The sequence below is a fragment of the Syngnathus floridae genome, chromosome 11, assembly GCF_059516105.1.
Source record: "Syngnathus floridae isolate MCC-2025c chromosome 11, RoL_Sflo_1.0, whole genome shotgun sequence".
NCBI classification, from domain to species: Eukaryota; Metazoa; Chordata; class Actinopteri; order Syngnathiformes; family Syngnathidae; genus Syngnathus; species Syngnathus floridae.
In genome coordinates this window covers 14,302,235-14,323,964 of record NC_142423.1, presented here as the reverse complement: position 1 = coordinate 14,323,964, position 21,730 = coordinate 14,302,235, and the positions used below count along the sequence as shown (strand labels likewise).

Here is a 21,730-nt window from a genome sequence, read left to right as displayed (position 1 = left end):
TCCTGGTTGATAAAAGTCACGTAATCATATTCCTATGAAACTGCCAGGAAGTCCATCAGGCAGATGGCACCCTGACCGTGCTATGAACTCCTAGAAATAAATGGAAACCCTTTGATTAATTTGACAGAATAAAAACAAACACTGACACAAATGAAATCCGATACAAGAGCCTCATTACCAAATTTTTCATTTTTAGATTTGGCAACACTGTTGACAAGGCAGATAGCTTTACTGTATACGTGTGCTTGTGTGTGAGATTAAAATCAGCAAATGGTGCCCCCCCGCACCGACCCGCAAACCCGTTCTCCATGATACTATCATCACAACCCCTATTGGATATGGATATTTTTTGGCTGTCATATTATTTTCTGATGTGCTCTGTGGGGTCTGTTTGACTTGACAGCGACAAGCTTGTTGACAGAGCACCAATGAAAGGTGTGAAGCAGATGTGACATCGCAGAATCATCTGGAGTATAAAAAAAAAAGCAAAGACAAAGGAAGATGTCAATATTTGTACATGCACATGCAGGCACACCTTTAAGGTTAAGCACCTTATGAATGGATGCTTTTCCACTTTTAAACACACAGTTGAATGACATTAAGGATCATGCAACATTTACTTATTTACTTCTATATATTTTATATTTTATTGTGCACTTGGAGTCTCCAGGATTGTAGAAAAGTTTATTCTGGAAACGATGGACACAAAAGACCCCTGAGGAAAGAACAAAAAAAAAAAAAAGATTTGAGGAAAAACAAAGTCAGAGATTGTCACTCCCCATGAAATGACTCAAAAGCTAATCATAGAAATATTTTATAATATAAAGTTAATTAAGTCGTAAAAAAATACATTGAGGGGGACTCGACAAACATTTTGACTACAGCGTGACAATTTTTCCCATTTTATTCTCCATTCAAAAATACACTTTCAAAGCCTCTGTCTGACAGAATAATGATAAAAATCACTTTCTTGAGGATCATTTGGTGCGTGTTTAAACTCTTTAAAGCAAGAAGAAAACAAACCTTTTGGAGGAGCTGGGTAGAAAGGGGGGACGACAAAAGATGGTGACGATGTGTCCAAAACCCACGAAATAATAACAATTTAAAAAAAATCATCATTAGCCGTTGGAAATAATGTTTGTGCAAACAGCAGTAACATATCATCAGTGCTGAATTTCACTCAAAGCGGAATCAGCGTCACCTTCTCCTTGAATTCATTGGAACACGCACCCGCGCGCACACGCTTGAGATTTGATTTTTAGCACCACCTGCTGACCGAGAGTACAAATAAATAACATGGATAATTCATGAGCGGGTTTGGAGCATTCTTCAAATGTTACACAAGTTCACTTTTCTTTGTCACTTGAACTCAACACACACACATGCACGCACACATTGAGCAAAAACACACAAACGTGGAAAAGTACAGCCAGGCAAAATAGACTTTTTGCCACCCATGGCTTTTTCAAACCCTTTCTCGAGACTTTTGCACGCTTTCGAAAGCCCACCCTAAAAACAAACACAAACACACACATTGTCCCGTGATGTCACAGCGTGCCCCCCCCTCCCCGTGTGGCCAGATGTACTTGGGAGAGTTTGTCTTCACGGGGATTTAAGATGAAATTGACGCCCGGAAAGTAAGGTAAGCCTTGAAGTAATCAGATGCGTGAGCATGAGGTCAATCCAGGTGAACGTGCGGACTTTTTAAGGCCGACATCTTGTCGAGACGTCCCAGCGATGGTCAGAGTGTGCGGTGAGCAGATGCTTGAGGAAGAAAAAAGAATTCAATCTGAAAGAAGCGCTGACGGGTGCGGGTGGGACATTCGGCCACCGCCGCCGTCTGCGTGCGAAGAGGGCTTTTGTGGAGAGTCGTTAGAAAACAACAGTTCCTCCGCGCTCCCCTTTGAGGACTTCCAGCGGTGAGGGACACTCTAGCTCTGTCCGAACGGATATGGTCCATGAACACCCTGGGAAAAAACAACAACCAATAGATACACATGAATAAGACGTTCATTTTAATACTATCACAGGTGCAATATAAACATGACAATTTGAAATCTTAACCCTAGTTTAACCATACGTGCCATTAATAGCTGTCCAATGAATTGGCAATCATTTGTAGAACATTTGAAAGCGTACCTGTCCGCGTGTGAGCGGCGTCAGATTGGCCTGCAGGCCATTGGACGTCCTGTTGGCCGCATTATGAGCTGCCGTGTTCTCGCCGGGGCATTCGCTGCCGTCGCTGTCTCGCTTGTTCTTCTGCGGCGAGGCAAAGGGATTGAAGTCGTCTTGTACGTCGCGCTGAGGCTGCGTGTTAAATTCGGTCTCGAAGGACGACAGCTGCTGCGTGACGCCCAGGAGACCGCCAACTTCCACGCTCAAGATCACCCAGATCACATCTGAAGACAAACAAATTGCAGATGTGCTTCACTTTAACTGGCATGATAAAACTCCAATCCTGGCTTGAAAGCCGAATGAGTAATAGTTGGGACAGTGTGCCGTACCTCCGTAGAACAAGCCGGTGGCGGTGCACATCCTCCACTGGCCCTGATACATGCCAGGCGACACGGGACTCCTCATCTGCACGCTGACGTCGGCCACTTCCCGAGGCTCCAGAGACTTCACCATAACCGTGTTGACGTGACCGAACTGGTCACCGCCGATGTACTTGAGGCACACGCCCGGTGGCCATGACTCAGCGCCTACAGAAGTGAGTAGACACGTTTCCATCATGTTTGCAAACATTAGTTGCCGGGTTACTTCAACGAGTGAGAGACTGCCGCTTACTTAATTGGAGACCATGACCAAAACTAATTGCTGTTGTGCTGCAAATACATGTCAACCCCCCTCGTACCTGAGTTCTGTATCCTCCAGGTTTTTGTGAAGGGCGTGTCAGGCGGGACCGATTCGCCTTCTCCGATGGTCACGTCTTCCACAAACGACATAGACGGCGTGTTGATGCTGGGACTCTCAAAGTCATAATAAGCACCGATGGCGGCCTGGAGGTTCCTGGTGGAATATGAGATCAAAGATGACCATGATGCAAATGCCAGCAGAGTTGTGATGCTTCACAGTCAAATTTAGAAGGTAGGAGTAGAAGACCTTTGGAACCCTAATTTCAAACTGCAAACTCCTATATTTCTTTTTCAACATGCAGCAATTGGAAAATTGTACGTCAGGCTACTAAGCACAAACTGGTCTATTTTATTTTTTCGAAAGCGACTTTTTGGTTTCCGCCAACGCATCACGACCGATGACGTCACCACACGTATTGCGTGGCTGACGTAACGTAGCCTGAGCGCGGGCTAGCTCAAGCGAGCGGACGGCTCACGGGGCTTTAATTAACCCCCTCGGCGGGAAACTTGTGTTTACCTTTCGTTTAACGTGCCGAATGAGCCTTGTTAACGGCGCGCACCAGTCGTCAAATAAACCCAAACTAACTTAGTGCTGTGCGTCTCGCCTCCATTTTATTAGCATAATAACGTGAGCTAACCAGCTAATTTACGGGGCTAATTCGCCGTTGCGTGACACAAGTCAAACACTCCCGCGGGGCCGTCCTCCTTCACTTCATCCCCGCACTCACCAGTTAGTCATGTCCAGGAAGAAGGCGCAGCCGGCGGGGTTGAGCTGGAAGCCCAGGAGTCTCTGGAACTCCGTGATGAGGACGTCCTTGTCCGTGGTGCCCATGCAGCTGAACTTCTGCATGAGCTCCGCGTCCACATCCATGTCCGTGCCCTCCATGGGGGTGGTGGGAGAGGAGGGAGGGCGGGGTAAGGGGTGGGTAGGGGCTTCTCTCTCAGTCGGGTCCGAGGCCTCGTCTAGCCATAACAAGCTGTTCCAGCGCCACAACAACAAGCGTCAATGCGCATGGCACGACTGGGGGACGAAGTTTGACGTTGCAACAACCCAGCGCGTCACCCGCGCCAATCACGTTGTGGGTGATTACGTCATCTGTTGCTATTTGGAGCTCTCCTCCGATTGGCTCATCACGTGAGTTCACAAATTGCTCTCGCCGCGGAAAACAAATACATGCGGTCTATGTCAATATTGGAGAATTACAACTATGTTTAATCCCCATATGTCTTATTTAGTGTGTGTGTCTTTCTCCAGCAACTGCGCCTAATTTTCATAATTTTGGATCTTGGTACAGCGCTAACTGCCTTGGGAATAAGGCACTATCATGTATGTATGTAAAAAAAATAAAATGCACTATTTTTCGCAGGTGTTTGGAACCTTTGGGTTACATCTACGTATTGCATACTACCGCTTTCTTGCCGGAACACATTGTGGATAGAACGCATTTCTGGTCGGAACCTTAATCGAGAACACCACAGTGGCGGATACGGACGCCGTCTCCATTCAAACATGCCGAAGTAAGTCGTTATATTCTTTGTGGCGCTTGAATAATTGCTCCCAAGCGTTCAAACAATGAAACAAACGTTAATATATGTTAGTATTGGAGGTAAATGTTCGAATACAACAGAATGAGTTGACCGTTTTTATACTAAAGCAGAGCGAGCATTGTTCCGGCTCCGTCTATTTTCTGGAACGAAACTCGTTGCGAAGGGATTTTTAAAGACTATTTTGTTAATTATAGTTATCATTTAACCATTATTAATTTGACCGTAATTGTTCGCATCACATTGTGAGCACGTTTTAAAGCTGATAGGGAGTAGTTGTAGTATCATTAGCTCTATATTTAGCCAGGACCATACGCTGATCAATTGCTTTGCAAATATACACCAATTTTCTGGTGAATACAAATACAATTTAATAAATTGTCTTTTTAATCTCATCCACAGGTTTTACTGTGACTACTGCGACACCTACCTTACGCACGATTCGGTAAGCACAGTATCATGATTTCACAACTAAATGAAGACATTTGCATTGGTTAAATTCATCTTCTCTGCTTTGGTTCTTCAGCCATCTGTAAGGAAGACACACTGCAGTGGGAGAAAACACAAAGAAAATGTGAAGGACTACTACCAGAAATGGATGGAAGAGCAGGCCCAGAGCCTCATTGATAAAACCAGTAAGCAGACTGGCGTTCGGTTGTGGCAGAAGGTCATTCGTAACAAATAAATACTAATCTCCTGGATATATATATTTTTTTCCATCCACTTTTCAACAGCGGCTGCTTTTCAACAAGGAAAAATTCCCCCCACGCCATTTGCAGGTGCCCCCCCTCCTGGTAAGTCAGCAAGAAATGAACCATGTGCCACTTACTGCGAGGGCCCTTTTTTTGTTTCTAGACACTCGGATACTACAGTGTAGAATGTGAGGACAGTGTCCCGTCATGGACAAGATAAGATTCAAGTCTGATTAAAATATCTGGGTTTGATACAGGTGCTCCTCCACGTCCAGGCATGCTGCCCACGCCGCCCATGGCCGGTCCTCCCATGATGCCCATGATGGGACCCCCGCCTCATGGAATGATGCCTGGCGGACCCGGTACGACATTTATACCTTTTGTTAAAGTTTGGAAAGATATTTGAACATACTCACACCTCCCGACATGTTCACGATCAGGAATGCGGCCACCGATGGGAGCGCCCATGCAGATGATGCCGGGACCACCTCACATGATGCGTCACCCTCGACCCATGATGATGCCCGTCAGGCCGGGCATGATGAGACCGGACAGATAAGACTAGTGTCATTGATGTTTGCAGCTATTGTGAAGCATTGGAGGCACTGGAGATCGATGACATTTTCATTCAGTTTCAACCATATGTTGTCTGTCTTGTATTTATTTCTACCTAATAATACCAGACACTCAACTTCAATAGAAGACATCTTTGTTGTACTTGTGTTTACAATCACACCTGTTTGAATATTGATTTTTACTTGGGACAATTTTAGATTTTTTTTTTTTTTTTTTACATTTCTCTGCTTTGCGAATTAAAGCAAGCATTTAAAACCCATAAAATGAGTTGAACCATTCCTTCTGTATCGTGTAATAATATGTATCGATAGGGGGAGCCAGAGAATCATAATGGCCTGACTCACTTGTCGGCGATTAATTACCTAAACGCAATGGTAAAGTCATCAATTCAATAAAGAATTGTATGCAAACCACTTTGAGGCCACAAACATAAAACAATTTGATGAAAAAGCGAGTGATAATTGAGAGTGGCCTTATGTAGGGAGGGGTCGAGTACTCCCTGCAGTACATCTGTCACTGTCGTTTTGAAGCGCAAGGACTTTGTCACGTGACGGTCACTGAGCACCACCCACACGTTCTCACACATTCATGCACATTTTATGCAGCGTCTGTCACGAGACGTAAGGAAAAAAAAATCTTTATGAATATTCAATGTGGCGCTTTTCTTCCAATGAAAGGGTGACAGACTGCAGAAGGGAGAAGTGTGCTGATAACCCTAGAATCCAGAAATCTAGAAAATCACAAAAGGGCCTGACTTTGATGGCTTTCTTTTAAAATGAGATTGCGGGTGAACTGATGATAAATACTGTACATTATGAGAAAGCTTCTTCTGTAAAACCACAACATGTTGTGTATATTTTAACTATCATCATTTTTGGCTGGTCCTTGTGACTTTAGGAAAAGTCTGCAGTCTGCGTTTGGTTGCAGATGCTGGCAAATGAATATTTAACACGTGAGGAAGGAGACTCACAGTCGGTGTCCACACAGTGTCCCGGGCTGGTGGGTGGCCCACCAGGGGGCCACAAGAGTGCTTTGCGGTTGGTAGGACGCGCACTGCACTTAGTGAGGCAGAAGATGGAGGAACCAAAGCTCACAGTCACATTTAGGTCTTTGTGTAAGATGACAAATTTATAATTAACACTTTTTCACTTCTGACCTATGAGATAAGAAAAATGTTTTTTTTTTCAAGAAAGGGTGTGCAGTTTTGCAAGAATAATGTTGTGATACTACAAAAATGCATTTGTCTCTCCTATAGAAAAAAAAGAAGCAAACTTTACAAGAAATTAGTTGTGGCATCCCTCAAGGTTGACTTTAAAGTCCCTTGATTTTTATTCAAGACTGAACATTAGAACACTTTACAAGATTGATGTCGCAATCCTACATAATTATTATTATGTTTTTAGAAGCGAAATGCACTTTCAAATAATGGCACAAGTGGTGTGATGCAATTTGGCTGTATTTGATTAAAGTGTAGGCAGAAAAATTCCGTGTGGTGGATGTCACTGTATTTCATTCATAGGTATGACATTGTCGAAACCACGCCCTTTTTTTGGGGGTATTTTTATTTTTGGACGAGGAGTTAAAAGTGGAAAAAGCTTCTCTATTTTTCATGTGGCCTCACCTCTGATGAAAGCACTTGCATGTTTTATCCTCACATCGGACATATGCTGCATCTGTTCCCGTGTGCCAAGGAAAAGCACTTGCCAATTTGTGTCACTACTTATGGAGAGTGTTCCTGCTCCCGCAGGCCGCATGTTCACACTATACAGTATATACTGTATAAAAACATCATCACAAAAAAAAAAAAAGAGACATAACGTGGGGAATGTTGTTTTTGTAGAAAAAAAAATCTGCTTTAGGTTGAAGGGTCTGAAAAATCTCCAAAGACATATTTCACGTGAAGGAATTTTGACATCTATAAATTTCCAAGTGTATTTTTGGAAGATTACTGTTCTTTTTTCCTTGAAAAAAGTAAGACCTTTTTCTTATTGCATTCTTCCCGAGAAAATAAATGAAATACAAGATAAACCAAGGTGCACCACGAGCAGTTTAAGTGATGATTGCGGCAAAAAGAAGCCAAAGTAAGAAATATGTTTTTTCTCTCGACCTTAGAAGCCTCAATTATTGTTCACGTTTGAGCTTATCTCCTGTGCAGACGTTTTCTTTTCTTCCTTCCTGTCAGTCAACAAGTGAAAAATTCATTTAGCAATTAATGGAAGCGCGCCGGTCGTTATCGTGCCGTGCGCCAATCTGCTTAGCGCTGCTGTCTTTTCTTCAAAGTCAGCACTCTTTCTTTGTCCTACGACTTGAGCGTGTGTTTTATTTGATTTGATTCCCGTTCATGTGGGAGAGCATTTAGCAAAAAGCCACAACGCGCCACCAACAATGGCAACATGACAGCAGTGTTTTCTTTTGGTGCTTTTTTTTTTTCTCCCAAGATTGTAATTTCAAGAGAGTTGTCACAATTTTACAGGAATACAACGACAAAAGTTTTTTTTTTCTTTTTGGGTTTTCAGAAAAAGACCCAAGTTAGTTTTTGTTCAAGTCAAAGCTAAATTAAAAGAGTAATTTTAAAAAGCTATAATTTACTGAGGGAAATTTGCAAACTTACTCTTACTTTTGGGGTGGGTGATGAAAAAGAAGTGATCATTTTTCTATGAAAAAGTTGTAACATAAACGTGTTGCACACATAAAAAAGTCACAAGCTATTTAAAAAGAAACGAAAAGAAAAGAAAAGGGACTTTACGGAGGCTACGAAAGATGGTTCCCCATCCTTATGGCAGGGGGTGCTAGTGATCCCGGGATGCTTCATGTGCCTACCTGTAGAATAAGTGACCACCTGTTCAAACATACGGTAATCAACTGAGGAGCTGTCGTCCTTTTTTTACATTCGAGTTTCCCCCACCCGTTTTTACATTTCGTTTTACAATGGAGGCTTACATATCCAAACGATTTCCAACTATGGATTTTCGGTCGAAGCACGAGGTCTTGAGGAAAGGAAGAGCAACTCCGGAGTTAAAAGGTTTGATTCTGACAGCGGGACGGAGCGGTGCGCGCGATCGAAAACAAGTTTTGGATTCCACGTGTTTGAGTGTTTTAAGACTGCTGATATGAGATTTTAATTAAAATAGTTCAAATTAAGTAATGAATAAGCCACACTAGAGTAGCGTTCACCAACATTTTTGTGACAATCTTAGTTGCCGGATAAATTTTACCCGGTGTGTGTGTGTGTGACGTCAGTGCCTCCCCAGTCATGAACCTCACCGCACGTCATTTGTATTCTTATATTGTGAATATGCAATTATTACAATAATGTTCTAAATAAGGGATGACCGATTTGAATTTAATTTTGGTTAACCCTAATCCTAATTTTTAAATTTTACTTTCTGAAATAATGACCCTCTGGCAACAACAACAACAACATGTTGGCCTTCCCTGGGGCCTTGCGGTGTATGAAGCACAGGGAAGTTAAATTAAATAAATCCAGCGATTAAATTAAATCCAGCATCTCCTTAGGTCGTGTGTTCTAATGGGTCAAAGGAGCTTGCTCAAGAAGATAGGAGCATACTTTTGTAGGCTGGTTCTCACTCTGAACAGGGTGGATTGATCCTGAGCTCTTCTACCTTGAGTGGCTTGACCTGGATACCTAGCGGTGTTAACGAAGGGTCAAGGTGACTCTGGGTGTAAGTGCTCAGGGGCTCCAGTGCTCTTGGACCCTGATCGGAGGAGAAAGGCAGCGGTACACTGTGGCTGGTTCTAACTCTGATCGGTGTAGATTGATCCTCAGCTCTTTTGCCCTGAGTGGCTTGACCTGGATACCTAGCGGTGTTAACGAAGGGTCAAGCCTCGCTCATGCTAAAGCATGCAGGGTGTGGTGGTCCAGAGCAGAAGGACCTTAATCGAGGCTCAGGGTTAGCCTTGCTCATGCTTCAGCACACCTAGCACCACATACGTTATACACCACATATTGCACTCTAAATGGGGAATTGGAACGCTCTCGAAATTCTTACCCCTAATATTCACCTAGGCGATGTAGAGTAGGGTTTGTTTTTCAGCCATTCCCTCCACAGGTATTGCAATACAGGTGAGTTCCCTCTAGGTACTTTGCTTGACTTCCCTGGAGCCTCACAATGGAGGAAGCACAGCAAAATTGGAGGAACGGATCCAAGTGCTCTTGAACCCCGGCCAGAGGAGAAAGGCAGCGGTTCACCGCGGCTGGTTCTCACTCTTCTGCCTTGAGTGGCTTGACCTGGATACCTAGCGGTGTTAACGAAGGGTCAAGCTGACTCAGGGCTCCAGTGCTCAGGGGCTTCAGTGCTCTTGGACCCTGATCGGAGGAGAAAGGCAGCGGTTCACCGCGGCTGGTTCTCACTCTGATTAGGGAGGATTGATCCCCAGCTCTTCTGCCCTGAGAGGCTTGACCCGGATACCTAGCGGTGTTAACGAAGGGTCAATGCAACTCAGGGGGTACGTATGCGGCCCCCCTGGGTTCCTACTCTAGGGACAAAGCACGCAGGGTGTGGTGGTCCGGAGCGGAAGGACCTTAATCCAGGCTCAGTCTTCTATGAGGTGTAGCCTCGCTCATGCAACAGCACATTGCACCACACACGTTTTAATGTTGGACCCTAAATGGCCAATTGGCGCTGGTTCCAAATTCTTACCCCTAATACTCACGTCCCCTAGTCCAGCTTAGGTGACTAGGCCGAGGATGCACCGGGACCTAGGCGCTGTAGAGTAGGGTTTCTTTTTCAGCCTTTCCCTCCACAGGTATTGCAATACAGTTGAGTTCCCTCTAGGTACTTGGACTTCCCTGGAGCCTCGCGATGGAGGAAGCACAGCAAAGTTGGAGGAACGGATCCAGCATCTGCTTAGGTCGTGCGTTGACATGGGACAAAGAAGATTGCTCAAGAAGAAAGAAGCTTTTTTTTTTTTCAGGTACAACCGGGAGGAGAGCACTGGGGAGGCACTGCTTAGTCAGGGCTGGCTCCAGTGCTCTTGAACTCCGGTCAGAGGAGAAAGGCAGCGGTTCACCGCGGCTGGTTCTCACTCTGATTGGGGAGGATTTATCCCCAGCTCTTCTGCCTTGAGTGGCTTGACCTGGATACCTAGCGGTGTTAACGAAGGGTCAAGCTGACTCAGGGCTCCAGTGCTCAGGGGCTCCAGTGCTCTTGAACTCCGGTCAGAGGAGAAAGGCAGCGGTTCACCGCGGCTGGTTCTCACTCTGATTGGGGAGGATTTATCCCCAGCTCTTCTGCCTTGAGTGGCTTGACCAGGATACCTAGCGGTGTTAACGAAGGGTCAAGCTGACTCAGGGCTCCAGTGCTCAGGGGCTCCAGTGCTCTCGGACCCTGATCGGAGGAGAAAGGCAGCGGTTCACCGCGGCTGGTTCTCACTCTGATTAGGGAGGATTGATCCCCAGCTCTTCTGCCCTGAGTGGCTTGACCCGGATACCTAGCGGTGTTAACGGAAGGGTCAATGCAACTCAGGGGGTACGTATGCGGCCCCCCTGAGTTCCTACTCTAGGGACAAAGCACGCAGGGTGTGGTGGTCCAGAGCGGAAGGACCTTAATCCAGGCTCAGTCTTCTATGAGGTGTAGCCTCGCTCATGCAACAGCACATTGCACCACACACGTTTTAATGTTGGACCCTAAATGGCCAATTGGCGCAGGTTCCAAATTCTTACCCCTAATACTCACGTCCCCTAGTCCAGCTTAGGTGACTAGGCCGAGGATGCACCGGGACCTAGGCGATGTAGAGTAGGGTTTCTTTTTCAGCCTTTCCCTCCACAGGTATTGCAATACAGTTGAGTTCCCTCTAGGTACTTGGACTTCCCTGGAGCCTCGCGATGGAGGAAGCACAGCAAAGTTGGAGGAACGGATCCAGCATCTGCTTAGGTCGTGCGTTGACATGGGACAAAGAAGATTGCTCAAGAAGAAAGAAGCTTTTTTTTTTTTCAGGTACTACCGGGAGGAGAGCACTGGGGAGGCACTGCTTACTCAGGGCTGGCTCCAGTGCTCTTGAACTCCGGTCAGAGGAGAAAGGCAGCGGTTCACCGCGGCTGGTTCTCACTCTGATTGGGGAGGATTTATCCCCAGCTCTTCTGCCTTGAGTGGCTTGACCTGGATACCTAGCGGTGTTAACGAAGGGTCAAGCTGACTCAGGGCTCCAGTGCTCAGGGGCTCCAGTGCTCTTGAACTCCGGTCAGAGGAGAAAGGCAGCGGTTCACCGCGGCTGGTTCTCACTCTGATTGGGGAGGATTTATCCCCAGCTCTTCTGCCTTGAGTGGCTTGACCTGGATACCTAGCGGTGTTAACGAAGGGTCAAGCTGACTCAGGGCTCCAGTGCTCAGGGGCTCCAGTGCTCTCGGACCCTGATCGGAGGAGAAAGGCAGCGGTTCACCGCGGCTGGTTCTCACTCTGATTAGGGAGGATTGATCCCCAGCTCTTCTGCCCTGAGTGGCTTGACCCGGATACCTAGCGGTGTTAACGGAAGGGTCAATGCAACTCAGGGGGTACGTATGCGGCCCCCCTGAGTTCCTACTCTAGGGACAAAGCACGCAGGGTGTGGTGGTCCAGAGCGGAAGGACCTTAATCCAGGCTCAGTCTTCTATGAGGTGTAGCCTCGCTCATGCAACAGCACATTGCACCACACACGTTTTAATGTTGGACCCTAAATGGCCAATTGGCGCAGGTTCCAAATTCTTACCCCTAATACTCACGTCCCCTAGTCCAGCTTAGGTGACTAGGCCGAGGATGCACCGGGACCTAGGCGATGTAGAGTAGGGTTTCTTTTTCAGCCTTTCCCTCCACAGGTATTGCAATACAGTTGAGTTCCCTCTAGGTACTTGGACTTCCCTGGAGCCTCGCGATGGAGGAAGCACAGCAAAGTTGGAGGAACGGATCCAGCATCTGCTTAGGTCGTGCGTTGACATGGGACAAAGAAGATTGCTCAAGAAGAAAGAAGCTTTTTTTTTCTTGCAGGTACAACCGGGAGGAGAGCACTGGGGAGGCACTGCTTAGTCAGGGCTGGCTCCAGTGCTCTTGAACCCCTGTCAGAGGAGAAAGGCAGCGGTTCACCGCGGCTGGTTCTCACTCTGATTGGGGAGGATTTATCCCCAGCTCTTCTGCCTTGAGTGGCTTGACCTGGATACCTAGCGGTGTTAACGAAGGGTCAAGCTGACTCAGGGCTCCAGTGCTCAGGGGCTCCAGTGCTCTTGAACCCCGGTCAGAGGAGAAAGGCAGTGGTTCACCGCGGCTGGTTCTCAATCTGATTGGCGTGGATTGAACCCCAGCTCTTCTGTCCTGAGTGGCTTGACCTGGATACCTAGCGGTGTTAACAAAGGGTCAATGCAACTCGGGGGGTACGTATGCGGTAGGGATGTGCGGTCAGAGGAGGCAAGGGAGGCTACAACTTCAGTGCCTCCCCAGTCATGAACCTCATTGTACATCACTGCAGCACACTCATCCAAAACTGAAAACTGCCCGCAGCCATGGTAACAAACCGAGTGTATAGTCAAGTGCTGTCTGTATTTTTTTTTTTTACTTTGCAACACGTACATACAAAGTGAAGGCCAGAGTCTATTTTTAAGAGATATTCTTTTAGTTCAGTTAAAGTTAGAAAGGCTAAAAGCTTTAAGGCCAGGTGGATGCAGACCCATTACTAAAAGAACAAAGTTTGTTGCGTGAACAAGCTTTTTTGTTTATTCTCCTGAAACAGGATAAACGGTTTGTAAAAGGGCTGGATTCGCAATAGTATCCTCAACTAGCAAATTGGGAGTGGAATTATCCAAAGTCTCATTGGAAAAGTCCATAGCTCAGTCAGTGATGACCACCAATTTGAAGTTGTGATGGTAAATATTAAACAGGCTTAAGTTTTTCATTGCCAATCCTTTTCAGGAAAGTAAAATTGCTCATGAGATCCTAAAAATCTTCAATTTTGGTATATATACTTTTAAAACTTGAGGGGGTCAGTCCTTGGCTTGAGGCGTTCAAATCTGTCAGGGGTTATTGTCATCATCCTCCTTTGCTGATGGCACAACGGGAAACATGGAGCAGTGCCCAGTCCTTTCACTGACACATACACTCAACACACACACACACACACACACACACACACACACACACACACACACACACACACACACACACACACACACACACACACACACACGTGCACACATGTCCACACACTTACACATGCACTGCTTATCCTCTCTGATTCTCTGCAGCGTGCTAAATTAATCTGCTCTCAATCTTCACGCTAATGTGTCGATGTTGTGCCGTGCGTTCGCTTGTCGTACGAATTACCTGTTTATTTATAGACGGTCGTTTTCCGCTGACAAGCAGGGGGAAACGTCTTCCTGTCTTTCTGGGAATGTTGTTTTGTGGACAAACAGGACAGCTGCTTCCTTGAGGTCAGCATAAGAGCATTCAAAGTCTCCGAGGGGGAAATAAAAATTTGAAGCACTTTCCCATACTCAAAGAAGACACTCCATTAGGTACACCTCTACATGCACAAATAAATAGATAAGCATTACATTAGAGATACATATTTTGAACTGTACTCATCCTTTACACACTGCCGGGGAGGTGAGTCTCTTCCCATAAAGATTAAAGCAAAGCAGACTTTGCAATGCAGACTTCTGTGGTGTCATCACATTCAAGAAAAAGTCAGTGAAAACCAAAATGTCTCACAAGATTTGACTCTGAGAAAGAACGTAAGTTTGGAGTTTTGGAATGTTTGGGAATTTGATAGCCACGCAAGGCCTTCTCCTGCTGCCGCTGGTGTATCTGCCTATTTGGTTACAAAAAAGTGGACTAGATTGAAAACTTCTTAAAACACCTTCTAATCATGTGTAGGTGGTGTAATGCAATTTATTTTTTTTATGGAGGCGCAGGCTTACAGTATGACAACACCCTAGGACCCCGAATCCTAAAGATGCGAGCTGCGACCCCTGTATGCGGTGTTTGTTGCGTTTCCTGTATTCGGTGGAGGCGGCGTCCTCTCTGTGGCTTGCATGGCGAATATTCATGTGTCACGGTTGTCTTTTTCCCTGGAGGATCATCAGCCAGCTCCTTCATACTATGTCACTCTTAACATGCTGTGAAGACGTGACGCTGTTAAATCAGTGGTGTCCAAACTACGGCCCGTGGGCCATTTGCAGTGATGACGTTCATGACTCATTTCACGCGTGAAAAACATTCTTGGAGATTTCAAAGTGGTCCTTGCAGACTTTTTTTTTTTTTTCTGAATGTGGCTTTTGGATGTTGGACATTTTTGTGTTAAACCTAAAATATATAATTGTATGTATATATATATATGGTGTGCGCATCCTCATCCTGGCCACAGGGATCATCAGACTTGCTCCTCTTCACTTGGTTTCATTAGATGTGGCGTTTGTTTTTTTTGCAGACTCAGCACTCGTCGCAGCGGCGTGAATCGTCCCTCACTTGGCCCCCCGCCCACCCCAAGGGAGCAAAGGGTGTCATCGTCTCTGTCACGGTCATGAAAGACGCGAGGTGAGCAATGCGGAGGAGCTTGGCTGATTGAGGGCAAGCGCGCCCAGGCGTACAGTGCACGGAGATGGCGGCCCGTCATAAACGCATCAGCGCCGAGATGAAGAAGGGGTGGGGGAAGGAGGAGGTTGTCATGGCGACACTGCTCCGAGATCAACACTTGAGTGTTCTGCTACAACATGACTTACCATTACTTTTAGTTAGCTTAAAGGAAAAACAATGTTTATCACAACAAAGCAGCAAATGTTCAAATGAAAAACTCATAAAAAACATCACACGCTTGGCAGACGTGCAATCACGGCTGACACCAAGGTGCTCTAAAAGCAGCCACACCAGCCGGAAGCCCTGGTCCACTCATTGGCTGTCAAGTCTGACTAAAGAAATCAAATCAAATCCGCACCTTCTCACGAGTCCCCCTTTCTCCTTGTAACATGCGAGCACTCTCATTCAACAACGAGGCACTCTAAAGTGGCTGTGTCGCTGCTAAAAGGAAGATTCATATTTGGGAAGTAAGCACGCATACTAGCTGGCTTACGAACCGCACATGGCATTTGTGCATGGCATCCCCAATTGAGTACTGCATAGCTCGCAGTCTATACAAGTGTATGATGTGTCTTTTTAGGATATTGCCGTAGTAACAGATGTGACATCATGTCTGGCCTCTGAACATAAAGGAGCTCGAGTGTGACCTCCATTTCAAGCGTCTTTGGCAGAGGCATTCATAGAAGGCAAAGTAGGCATCCCGTCTTCAATGTGCACCAGTAACCTGATTACCCGGTTGTCACTCCGGATAAGGGCCAGGCTTTTGGGATGCTTCTGGGATTCTCAGTCTGTGGCTGAAATCTTGGGATGTTCTCGGGAAAGGATGTTAGCTCATGCATGGAAGGAAAACATAACGAGCTAAGAGGAAGCAGGGCTAGCACTAATTTTTGGTTTAAAGTTGGGTGCTAATGGTTGACTTCAGTTTTAGGGTTGAGTTAGAGCGAGTGTCAGGGATAAGGGTTAGGTTATGTTTGTGTCAGGTTGAATTTGGATATCTTAAAGTTTCCCCATCTAAATTAAAAATGATGTTCCTGCGAACAATCTTTCAGTTCCCTCTTTGGGAATGTTTCTTGGACACGTGGAGCAATGTGACTAAAAGGAGTAGGCAGGGGAAGGCAACAGGATACAATCAGGGGGTGGACCTTGCTGATTCGCATTTCCACTTCCATTCCCTTTCTCTCCACTTTGCTCCACTTGACTTCATCTTTGTCTTCCAGACGCCGCACTCGCTGACAGATCCTGGATTTCCTTGTAGAGCTGGAGAAGGAACTACCCTGGCATAAAACAATGGCGCTATGCACGCCAAGTATGGATCCCTCTAAAGCCATCCCGACTGACAAGAAGGAGCCTGGCGAGGTTTCAGCCGGGTTGACACCGTCCGCCGTCAACCTGAGGCTGACCCGAAGTTTGTCCAAGTCGGACTCGGACTTGTTGGCGCCGCCGCTCGGGGAAGACGACGGAGGTCATACTGCTAGGAGCGGATCCGTGTCCAAGTGCAAGCAGAGCCAGCCCTCCAAGGAGCGAATGCCTTCCTTCGCCTCGGAGTGGGATGAGGTAATCCACGATCTGGCTTTGAAACTACGACCAGAGGCCGATAAAAGGGGCGACTCAGGATTAGTGTGGGAAGAGGGCAAGGCGTTGCGTTTTGGGGAAGTGAGGAAGGAAGTCCCGTGGAGGTTGCCATGGTAACACCTGCGGGCCGCCGCTCTGGCGTGCAAGCGACTCGGTGACTGGCGGCATTCGCCGTGTAGCATCCAGGGCTAATTGGGCCTCTGCTGTCATGACACATCCACTCAGTGTGTTATGAACACTACCCTCTCTCACCATCGAGGGCAGTGGCGAGCGTCTACCATGGCAAATCTAGAGAGCAAAATTAGCAGCCAGAATATTCAAAAAGAGGTTTGAAGGCAGTGGCTGCAAAAATAATTATCATCATTATTATGACTGTTATATTTGATAATGACTACTAAAACTTTTTTCCCCTTAACATTGATTGAATTATTGTACAATAATGATGACAATAATGAACATGTACGACAACTACAAAAAAATATTACCAACATAAAAGGTGTACGTGATGTTGTATAATTGGCTTGACATTTTCAAGTAAAGTGTTTATGCAAAAAATAAAAACCTAGAAAGCAAATTTCAAGCAATATATGAATTAAACTAACACACACTCACACTCAGTGTTTGACGTCAACAAGGTCACAGCCACTCTTGATCATCCACTTGACATTTGGCGGACACGTTGAAGTTTGTGTTTGTGCACAAGTCGTCATTGTGTCATCACATACAGACCCTTGCTTATCCCCCAGCCAGCCAGCCAGCCAGCCAGCTAGCCAGCCAGCCCCCTCTCTCCTTGACACCAGTGTTTATTCAGGCTGTGCTGGGTGGGGTGTCCTGTTCTCAAGGGCATCCTGTTATTGCAGCTGCTCCCCAACTCTCTGATGGTGTGCACGACACGTTTGGGCTATTTGTGCACAAAGCTAAATATTTGTGTGTATTATCTTGGGAAGCCATATGACAACATTACACACACACACACACACACACACACACACACACTGACTCACCAAAGATATCTGTCCATCCGTCCGTCCCTCCGTTGGCCCATCCACTGACTGCACTTAAGTATTTCACCAACAGACTCAATAAGCTGTTTGTAAGCCACAGGTACATATGAAATAATTACGTATGTTATATAGAATACACAATAGTTATGTATCAATGAAAGACATACACTGTGTACATACATATATAATGTAAACTGTATGTGCATATAATATTTATAATACATGATAATCAAGTACAAATGAAAGACATTACTTGCTGTACATATGGTATATATATGAACATTATATACTGTATATGCACTCAGATACTTATATATACTATTCGAATGATTTTAATTTAGAATTGTAGCAAAACTAGTTACCAACAGTCGACTACTCATAAAAAAAAAAAAATTGATTGAACCTCACACATCCTGGAAGGCTTTAAAGGTTAAACACAAGGAGCGTTTCTCTGCTCTAAAAAAAGACCTAATTGGACTGTTCTATTTTTTGCACAAAATGACTGTGTTGTTTTGGCAGCTTTAATAAGACAAATAATACGCTGCGGTCGTTTTGTATTCTCAGTGCCGATTTGGGTAGGCTAAAACAACTGTGTGCGTGTGCGTGGCCGTCCGTGCACTAGCGGCAGGCTTATGTGATGTAATATTTAGTGTTTGAAAAAGCCACATGCACTGGTTGGCTGCTGGTGGCATCAACACTGTGCAAGCTGAGCCTTGATTCATTTGGAAGGCAGGCGGGCGGGCAGGCGGGCACGTGGGACGCGTGGCACACCGCGCCTCAAGCAACGCAAACCTCATATTCACTCCTTGAATTAGCCCACTTACATTCTAAAGCACATACAGTATACGCACACACGCACACATACATGTATGACATCACATGCAACCCAAGTGCACCTTTATCGGAGTCTGTCATCAAAATGTCCCTTCAGTGGGAGGGTGTGATGATTTATTTAAGTGCTTGCCTATGTCATTATGAGTTGCACATACAGTGCTAAATATTTTACATTTAACACATACGTATTCCCAAACATTAAGGATCGAGCAAAGTCTCACTTGAACATTTTTGATTATTATTGAAATGCCTTTTTGGAGCATCAACATGGCCCAGAACTCACCAAATGACATTCTTTTAATCAATAATGTTGCCCACTCAACATTCAATTGCAACCTGGTCTTTTTTTTTTTTTTTATTGCCCTCCTCCGGGCTTATCAGAAGATTTGTCAACTGTGGGCACGTTTGAGATTCTCTTGAGACTACTGGAACGACAACTGTGGGCACGTTAAGAAACTCCCAGTGAAACATTCCCAATGTATATTTACACAATTCAGTTCAAGTTTATGTAAAGTTTCTATATTTATATGGAAACACATTTACCATACACGTAGAAAGCTTGCATAAAAAATGACTTGAAAAATCCTGTTGGGAATTATGAGGGCGCAAAGAAAGCATACATGTGACATGTACAACATTTGCCCCCGGGTGTTGGAACATACGTAGCAAACGTTCATATCAATGTGGGACACGCTACGTAGCTGGCTGAATGCTGAATGCTATAAAAAACGGCTAAGATAAATCAAGTGTTGAGTCATAAATAAATTGTCAAAAAATAAATAAGACACAGATTAGAGTTGAAATTGGATTATTCCTCATGAATGTCAGACACAACTTTTGTCCTTTCAAGTTTTATACAAAAGTGACAAACACTGAGCTATAAATTACAAAGTAAACGCAGAGCAGTGAATTATATTTGACATTACTAGCGCATTATTAGTGCTGTTATCGGAGTGTGCGTCTCATCAATATCCTTGTCCCATTGGCTAACGCTGGCCTATTTCTGCTGTGTGGGGCAAAAGAGCCGTCTGCCCCTGGTTGCCAGGGATACAGCCTTTTGAGCATCAGCGCCTTATGTGTTTAAATCAGTTTTTAAACGTTGCTGACATTTCCATTAAAATGAAATATGACACGTCGTTTTATTTCCCAACAGATTGAGAAGATCATGGACTTGATCGGCGCCGGCATCGGGACGTCAGATAAGAAACAGGCGAGCTCAGGTAACATATTTTTTCCCCCCTCAATTTTATTCAAAAGACGCAGTGATTTTTATTTCTCCACCTTCCTACCACCCCAAGAGAAACGAACATAATTTATTGGTGTGCTAATAGGAAATGACAAGTGGGGGCTTGGGGATTAAGTGAGACTTAGTCAGGAAGCGTTTACAGAGCTTCTTATTGCTCAGCGCCGCATTTATGATAGCCTAGTCAGGTTTATGCGCCGGGCACAGCACGCCTCGACCTTGTCACTGATAACATCAGCCCGAATTATTATTGCTGTTAAAAAAAAGATCTGATATACCTGAGACTAAGCTCGGATAGAACACAGACTGCCAAGAAAACGCTATCCTCATTTGGAGCTGCACCAAGTGCTCATCTTTATAGATGCTCCCCATTAATATGCTTGCAGAGAAATGAAGGAAAATGTATTTTCGGAATATGATATTAAACCCAGATTTGATAGACGGACCATATTGACTCCTGCTGGTGCGTCGTGTATGACTGAAAGACACACAAGCGACTTTCAATACAATCAATCGTATAATGTCTCTTCCCTCTTCCCTTGAAACGTCCTGCTCTGTGGTTATCATCACCCTTTTCTGAAAATTGCCCATTTCCTGAGCATTCTTGGTTCGAAGAACTACCCGAGCGCCTCGGGTTATTCTGGATTACATAAGCGAGAATATGCAATGTGTTTGTTCACCTTTTCCGCCTCAACAGACACACACATGACATATAACATAGGTGTACGTGCACTATTTATAAGCCCGTGTCCCACATTCGGCTGAGTCACGTTTGCTGCTCCGGAGGTTAGCGCCGTTGCGTTTTCCCTGCCATTATTCAAATGTGTGTCACGCGCTAAAGAGCCGACGTTTCAGGAAGATGAAGCGCCGTCCTGTGAGTGACGACACAATGTATGGATATCAATAGACCGTCAGATGCGTCACTTGGAGAAAAAACAAAATCACTGGGGTGTTCCGAGGACAACTCGGGCAATGCTCTTGCATGTAAATCAGGTTAAAACAGAGCGACTGCAAGTATTAACATTGCACAGTTTGTGGACAAACACACACAGGCACACACACTGATGTAAAAACAAAAATGAAATAAATAAAATCCTGTCCTCAGTTTCCCTGAATTAATTCAGCTTTGCCGCTCATTTCCTCACGTGTTGACAAGGAGCCGCCGCTACTTCTGATAAAAACAAATGCGGGTTTGAGCCCCGTTGTCTCCTCCTAACTGGCAAGCGACCAAGTTAGCATACGCCTGCGTAGCTTTCACAATTATCGTCCATATATAAATTCCTTCAGTTCCAACAAAACCAAGAAAATTAACCTCATTCCAATACTTTTAGAGGGGACCGTAGCTCACAGGGAAAAAGGTTCGTTTGAAAGTGATGCTGCTAAAAAAGAAAGTATGCAATCCATCATGATTGTGGCCCACTTTCCACCCTGCAAGAGCATAATGATGTTACCCTTGTTATCCCAAAGCAATGGAAATTACGGGAAGGGGTGGTTGATATTTTTAACAGGCTTTGTCTGGATGCGCTGGCGTTAAAAAAGCCCTTTAGTCAAGCTATGGGGGTCTCACGCTGAATTACAATTAGATCCTTCTTACTCGCTATTAGCATCTTAACTCGCCCATGCACGGCCTCATCTTCCTTAGCCACTGATGAGCATTAGTGGGTCACAACCCACCCACCCCGGCCTTGCCCTTTTTTACCTCATCACTAAAACCTGGAGCAGAAGCAGCACGGCCTGCCAATCAAATTGGACGTGAACTCAACAGCCAATTTGGCCTTCCTCACTCGCCGTCCAGGAGGCTGATTGTGGGCGGCTTGAAAGTCTTTATAATCCCGCTTCAGATAACGCCAAC

The 21,730-nt window shown here is 45.3% G+C and overlaps 3 protein-coding genes across 5 annotated transcripts in view; 2 read left to right on the top strand and 1 right to left on the bottom strand.

Moving 5' to 3' along the window:
• Window positions 1–886: 886 nt before the first annotated feature.
• ilrun (inflammation and lipid regulator with UBA-like and NBR1-like domains) lies at window positions 887–3,908 on the bottom strand. The gene is made up of 5 exons (XM_088390521.1): window positions 3,584–3,908; window positions 2,855–3,009; window positions 2,505–2,702; window positions 2,140–2,399; window positions 887–1,967 (listed from the first exon to the last, which is right to left on the bottom strand). The coding sequence occupies exons 1-5, from the start codon at window positions 3,739–3,741 to the stop codon at window positions 1,932–1,934; spliced, it is 807 nt and encodes a 268-aa protein (XP_088246647.1). The 5' UTR covers window positions 3,742–3,908; the 3' UTR covers window positions 887–1,931.
• A 338-nt stretch (window positions 3,909–4,246) lies between these two features.
• Window positions 4,247–5,809, top strand: snrpc (small nuclear ribonucleoprotein polypeptide C). The gene is made up of 6 exons (XM_088390522.1): window positions 4,247–4,373; window positions 4,803–4,845; window positions 4,927–5,035; window positions 5,135–5,194; window positions 5,350–5,454; window positions 5,533–5,809. Exons 1-6 carry the CDS (start codon window positions 4,366–4,368, stop codon window positions 5,649–5,651), a joined length of 444 nt encoding a protein of 147 aa, XP_088246648.1. The 5' UTR covers window positions 4,247–4,365; the 3' UTR covers window positions 5,652–5,809.
• A 2,717-nt stretch (window positions 5,810–8,526) lies between these two features.
• anks1ab (ankyrin repeat and sterile alpha motif domain containing 1Ab) overlaps window positions 8,527–21,730 on the top strand; it is a 31,459-nt gene continuing 18,255 nt past the window's right edge. For all 3 annotated transcript variants that reach the window (XM_088389928.1, XM_088389927.1, XM_088389926.1), the window contains exons 1-4: window positions 8,527–8,690; window positions 15,080–15,186; window positions 16,443–16,779; window positions 19,789–19,855. In XM_088389928.1, coding sequence (XP_088246054.1) covers window positions 16,513–16,779; window positions 19,789–19,855 — 334 coding nt within the window. In that variant the 5' untranslated portion in view covers window positions 8,527–8,690; window positions 15,080–15,186; window positions 16,443–16,512. The remainder of the gene's footprint in view (window positions 8,691–15,079; window positions 15,187–16,442; window positions 16,780–19,788; window positions 19,856–21,730) is intronic.

Bases quoted from the DNA above. Each gene is read 5' to 3' on its own strand.
- snrpc (XM_088390522.1), top strand. The intron at 5,036-5,134 runs GTAAGCAGACTG...ACTTTTCAACAG, and splicing joins GAGCCTCATTGATAAAACCA to CGGCTGCTTTTCAACAAGGA. The intron at 5,455-5,532 runs GTACGACATTTA...GTTCACGATCAG, and splicing joins AATGATGCCTGGCGGACCCG to GAATGCGGCCACCGATGGGA.
- ilrun (XM_088390521.1), bottom strand. From the start codon at position 3,741: ATGGAGGGCACGGACATGGATGTGGACGCGGAGCTCATGCAGAAGTTC. The intron at 2,703-2,854 runs GTACGAGGGGGG...TCACTTCTGTAG, and splicing joins CTGGAGGATACAGAACTCAG to GCGCTGAGTCATGGCCACCG. The intron at 1,968-2,139 runs GTACGCTTTCAA...GTTTTTTCCCAG, and splicing joins CGCCGCTCACACGCGGACAG to GGTGTTCATGGACCATATCC.